The 5968-nt window shown below is 52.2% G+C and overlaps 1 protein-coding gene across 2 annotated transcripts in view; it reads left to right on the top strand.

Moving 5' to 3' along the window:
• The window catches only part of LOC136661433 (uncharacterized), a 27312-nt gene extending 21724 nt beyond the window's left edge, over positions 1-5588 (top strand). For both annotated transcript variants that reach the window (XM_066638690.1, XM_066638688.1), the window contains exons 12-15: positions 1352-1441; positions 2135-2343; positions 4390-4596; positions 4983-5588. In XM_066638690.1, coding sequence (XP_066494787.1) covers positions 1352-1441; positions 2135-2343; positions 4390-4596; positions 4983-5270 — 794 coding nt within the window. In that variant the 3' untranslated portion in view covers positions 5271-5588. The remainder of the gene's footprint in view (positions 1-1351; positions 1442-2134; positions 2344-4389; positions 4597-4982) is intronic.
• Positions 5589-5968: the final 380 nt, after the last annotated feature.

The raw sequence follows: 5968 nt of genomic DNA, 5'->3' as shown, positions 1-5968 counted from the left end.
TTGAGGGGTCCAAAGGGGTGGCAGATTTGGGGTCCATTTCACCTGCTGCCACTATCTCCCTCCAGCCTGCTACCCGTGCAAGCTGCACTGATCGGCTTCCTGCTCGCTCAAGCAAGAAGCAGATAATTCCACTCCTTACCGTGTTCCTCACTTACTACTGTGAAATCTGTGCAATCCCTATAAATGAAACTGAAACTCCTGCACTTCTGGGTTTTATGGTAACTCACAAGGAGCACGGTAAGGCTGTGGGGCAGGAGGGTTGTAGCACAGAGGCTGTGAACCTGAGACCACATCAGGGAGCATACGGGGTTGAACCACCCCTGGCTGTAACTATCAGTTGCTCAACGAGCAGAATGACATGAACATTGTCTAATAATATCCGTTTTCCAGGGAAGCAGGGTGAATATCTGTGGGGGCCCAGCTGGAACTCAGTAGCAGCTCCCAGGCTTGGACTGCAAGAGGTTCAATCTAAACTGCTATTCAGGATCTCCTGAGTTTGAACCTGGTCTCTGCCGTGAGCTCCTAAGGTGGCCTTGGACAAGCGGTTTCCTATCAACCTCAGCCGTAATCCAGGCAAAGCAGCATTAACTGCTGGGGAGCTCCAGAAGGATATGGAGTCTCGCTCATCGCAGGGCAGTTCCACGAGGGAGCTGCACCTGGAGACTCTCACATGTGTGTCTCAAGACCTTTCTGAATTGAGCCACGTGCAGGTGTAGGTGAGCTTGGAGGAGCTGCAGGGATTTCTCACCTCCGAACAAATTACTGGGCAGAACTTAGGAAGGTGCTTCCCGCTGAGCCAGGTGGTTGGTTCGGCTAGAGCATATTGTCAACGCTGAATGGCAGTGGTGCTCCAGGGTTTCCTGAACATGACTGCTCTCTCAGAGAGCTGCAGCCCCCAACCCCCTAGCTCAGTGGTTCCCAAACTGTGGGTAGCAAGCCAACTTTGGGTGGGTTGTGAAAAACTTGCAGGCTGGGGCCAGCTGTGGCACCGCAAGGCATTCTGGGGCACAGCCTGGACAACACGGCCCACTAAGCCAGTTGCAGTGCTTAAAAGATTGGGAGGCGCTTCCCCAGTTCATTTCCAGTTTGTTGCCAACTTTTGTTCTTGCTGCCCCCTGGAGGTGCCAGGAAAATCTACACCTTGGGCCATTCTGTGGATCTTGGTTTCCCCAGTAAGGCTGGTTGGAGTCCAGCATCCCTGCAGCTATTTGGTCTACTCTGGTCTGCAAAGGGCCGTTTCTCAGAGGGAGCACACACACAACCTCTGTGTGAAGGATGTAGTTAGGATGAAGATGGTAGGAGGAAGCAGTCCTTCTGTTTTGACATCCCCCCCCCACTTCCTTCTGCTCAGGAATTGATCTGGAAACCGAAGCTGTTGACCGGAGCGACTTGGCCTTACCTGGACACCAACTGCAACTTCTGCAGGACGCTGTGACGTGGGGTGAGTGAGCTGGTGCATTTCATCCAGCATCCACTTTTGCTCACTGTGGTCACTCAGAAGCCTCCCGGAAGCCAGCAAGCAGGGGAGAAAGACGTATTCCTCTCCCACCATTGCTCCTCTTCAACTCGTACTAAGAGGAGTCTTGCTGCCAAACCTTGGAGGATCTACATAAATGTTGTGACTGATAACCATGGATAGATCTCTGCTCTGCTACTCCAGAAATGTGTCTAACATCCTTTTAAATTCACCTAAATTGGTGACTGTTGTCACATCTTGTGACAGTGAGTTCCACAGGTGAATTGTTAGTATGAAAGAGTAATTTTATATCTCCCTCTTTCTTCAATGTGTGATTGCCCCGATTATCCTCACACCAATACTGAGAGGCAGTAGCATAGCTAAGGGGGGGCTTGGGGGTACCGGAAGTGTTAAAAATTGTTTCCCCGAGTGCCAGATGTTTTTAGCTATGCTACTACTGAGAGGCAGATTAGCCTGAGATCACACATGATCTCAGGCTAATCTACCTCTAATTTAATGTACCTCATAGCAAACTGGAATTTGTACCCAGGTCTCCAAGGCCTCCAAGCCTAATCACATGGACTCTCAGGGTGATGGCCAATGCAAATTTCGGACTGCATTCAGACAAGGTGTTGGTTTGACATGCTTTGTAATGACCACTCCTGGCTTCTCTTCCAGCCTCTGGGCGCCCGGTGATCCTGCTGCTCTTCAATGCGGGCCCTCTTGACGTGAGCTGGGCCAAGGCCAATGACAGTGTGGGAGCGATCCTGGCCTGCTTTTATCCTGCCCAGGCCACCGGCCTGGCAGTGGCCAAAGTGTTACTGGGAGCAGAAGGGAGCAATCCAGCCGGCAGGCTCCCTGCCACCTGGCCAGCAGGAATGCACCAGGTAAGCCCAGGCCAACAACAGTTGCCTATCATCAGACGTTGCCGCCTCTCTATTTTAAAAAGCCATATGTTTATCGCGCATCCTATTGAATACTTGGCAAGTATTTTTCCTGGGCTGTTCTTCATCAGGGGCGGCCTGAATGAAAAGAACTGCCCAATCTTATCCCCAGACTTTGCCGCTGGAACCCACATTCTGGCAGCGCAGAAGCCAGGCTGCTACAGCGCATTGCGTGGGGTGGTTCTTAGATGTGGGAAACCCAACTGGAGACTTCCTTGACCAAGCCCCCAAATCTTTAGTGGGTCCCTTGAATCTCCCACCCATTTGACTGCTCTCCCCCCTGCTGCCTGCACATCCCTCCACACTCGTCCCGGCCTGCCCTCCTCTTCCTCACTGCCTCTCAAAATGGAGTGTGTGCTCTCCCAGGCGACTCACTGCCCCACCTTCCCCAGTCTGGGAGGAAAGAAGGGACTGCACATCAAAGGAGCAGTGCGCACTGATTGGCCACCCTTGGGCAGGCAGGGAAGAGGGGTAGTCACCAGTCATTTGGCCCCTGGTCTCTCTCTCAAAGGCAAGACCCTTGGTTTGCAGAGACTTGATGTGGGCGCCATCTCATCCACTGGGGTTGAGGACAGAGCAGGTCAGTCTTCTCTGTGGAAGCATTTCCATGGTGACCAGTTTCTATGGGAACCCCTCAACACTTGGATACAGCAGTATTGGGGGGGTCTCCATAGAAACAGGTCTCTATGGAAATGCGTCCACCATTCTATCCATTATTTCTCTTGGAATCTGAGCAGGGAGTGTTCTTGGGCTTTGGGCCCTGCAAACCTCAGGGCACAAAGATGAAGCTGAGTACTAAATGCTGACTGATATTAAAACAACAAAACAAGAGGCAGTTTGCAAAGATTTTATTTCCTGGGCTGTGCTACTTGGAGCTGTAGCAGGGAAAGGCAGCTTTCTTATTGAATCCTCCCCACTGGGGAAGGGGGGGAAAAAAATCACACCTCTAAAAAGGTGTGAAGGGAAAGGCAGCTTTCTTATTGAATCCTCCCCACTGGGGAAGGGGGGAAAAAATCACTACATGTTTACATGTAGGAAACAAAGGAAGAGGAAAGCAGAGCAGAAGGGTAAGTGTGGAGGAAAGCAGAGTGGTGGTCTAGAGCGGAAGAGGAAGTGTGGCGGAAAGCAGAAATGGTGGTCTAGAGCGGAAGAGGAAGTGTGGCGGAAAGCAGAAATGGTGGTCTAGAGTGGAAGGGGAAGTGTGGCAGAAAGCAGAAATGGTGGTCTAGAGCGGAAGAGGAAGTGTGGCGGAAAGCAGAAATGGTGGTCTAGAGTGGAAGGGGAAGTGTGGCGGAAAGCAGAGTGGTGGTCTAGAGCGGAAGAGGAAGTGTGGCGGAAAGCAGAAATGGTGGTCTAGAGCAGAAGAGGAAGTGTGGCGGAAAGCAGAAATGGTGGTCTAGAGCGGAAGGGGAAGTGTGGCGGAAAGCAGAAATGGTGGTCTAGAGCGGAAGAGGAAGTGTGGCGGAAAGCAGAAATGGTGGTCTAGAGCGGAAGAGGAAGTGTGGCAGAAAGCAGAAATGGTGGTCTAGAGCGGAAGAGGAAGTGTGGCGGAAAGCAGAAATGGTGGTCTAGAGCGGAAGGGGAAGTGTGGCGGAAAGCAGAAATGGTGGTCTAGAGTGGAAGAGGGGGAAAGCAGAGTGATGGGTTGAAGTGAAAGAGGAAGTGTGGAGGAAGAGGCGTGGTGCAGATGCTGCCTACACCATACCTTCTCCTCCACACTTCCTCTTCCGCTCTAGCCCACCACTCTCTACACTGACTCATCCCTGCTCTTGTGTGGCATGACACCAGATTGGGTTGAGCTCCTGGCTGAGCAAGACCACCATGAATATTGCTTTGCTTCTTGGGATGTGCCTGATCTCAACATGGGGGCCGTCCCTTGAGTCTTTGCACAGAAGCTGCGGCGTGCGTCTTGATTTGCCGTTTGCTCCAACATGCGTCATCAGAGCCCTCCCAGATCTCTTCCTTCCTCACTGCTTCCCCTGCTCACAGGTCCCACCGATGGAGAACTACACGATGGTTGGAAGGACATACCGCTACTATGGGGACGAGGCTCCACTGTACCCCTTTGGCTATGGTCTCTCCTTTACCAGTTTCCACTACAGCAGTCTGAAAACGGACAGCGACGTCTTGCCCATTTGCGGGAACCTCAGCGTCTCTGTGGTGGTGGAGAATGTTGGCTCCAGAGACGGCGAGGAGGTGAGGTGGCAGGCTTACGTGCTGTGTCCCCAAATAAGGAAGGAAGTCACTGAGTTCTTCTAATTCCTTGCGCATCTTCAGACAGTATCCTCCACATGTTAATCCCTCCCAAAATGAGTCCATGCTACAGTGGGGTAGAGGGTAAGATGGTAACTTTGCAGGAGAAAGGAACACAGGTGACAAGATTGGAAGTGGTGTGAGAGTTTGGAGAAGGTGTGGCAGGGCCCATATCTTTGAGATGAGGCACACCTGCCTTTCCAAGTGGATTCCTGGAGGCTGTTTCTATTCATTGCCTCATTCGCCATCCTTTATGCCGCCAAAGCCCAGGAATATTCAGGCCCCCAAGAGAAGAGTCTGTGATTCCATTCCCTCTGTTTCCTCTGCAGGTGGTGCAGCTCTACCTCCGCTGGGGTGCTGCATCTGTGCCAGTTCCCCACTGGCAGCTGGTTGGTTTCCGCCGGGTGGCACTACCTGTGAGACGCCCAGCAAAGGTGCTGTTCCAGGTGTCCTACAAGCAGAGAGCAGTGTGGGCTGGCAAGTGGCTGCTGGAGCCGGGCACGTTCACCCTCTTTGCTGGAGGACAACAGCCCTTCCAAGAAACCCAAGTCCCATCCAACGTCCTGCAAAGGGATTTCACCGTATCCCAGAGTTCCCGGGGAACCGACGAGTGCTAGTTCCCAGGACTGAGGAGATGTGCTTGGAAGAAGCAGCACAAAGCTTTATCAGGCTAATGAATGTCTCCAGAATGGGTTTTGGATCATTCACGCAAACCAAAAATGCAGCCCCTCTTGCCGCGGAGAGGAGCAGATTTTACCACAAAGCGTTTGGAATGTCAAAAAATGCTGACGTTCTTCCGGATGTCTGCAAAGCCTCATCTTGCCAACCAGAAGGCAAAGGAATTCGGCTCTTTGGAACATGGCAGGGGTTTGGCACAGGCTGCGGTGAAACGGGCTGCAGCTGAGGTGGGGAAGAGAGTTCGTGGAGAATAAAAGATGGTTTTCAACAACTAAAAAATGAAGTGTTCATTTTTTTCCCCCCAAGTTATTCATATCTTCCTTTACTTTTTGCTAAAACTGAATGTGGAAGTAGAGTTTGTGCAACCCCAGTGCAAGGGGGTCTGGGAGGAGAGGGAGGCCGAGGTGTGGAAGTGGGGAGGTGTTCCTGATTCCACCCACAGGCCGCTGGAGAGACGGTGCACATTCAAAGCCCCGCTAGCTGACTGGTCATTGCCTCTTCTTGTGGCACTGTTGTTCTGTGAAGAGGGGTGGGAAGTGTGGGGGGGGTGGTCTCTCCCAGAGAATGCTCAGCGCCACCGCCAAACCACCAGATTTCTTCAGGGAAAGCTGTGCCAATCTGACTAAAAGTTTGCACT

This window comes from Tiliqua scincoides, chromosome 10, assembly GCF_035046505.1.
Source record: "Tiliqua scincoides isolate rTilSci1 chromosome 10, rTilSci1.hap2, whole genome shotgun sequence".
Classification (NCBI taxonomy): Eukaryota; Metazoa; Chordata; class Lepidosauria; order Squamata; family Scincidae; genus Tiliqua; species Tiliqua scincoides.
The sequence above is the reverse complement of the archived record's forward strand: the minus strand, read 5'-3'. Positions and strand labels throughout refer to the sequence as shown.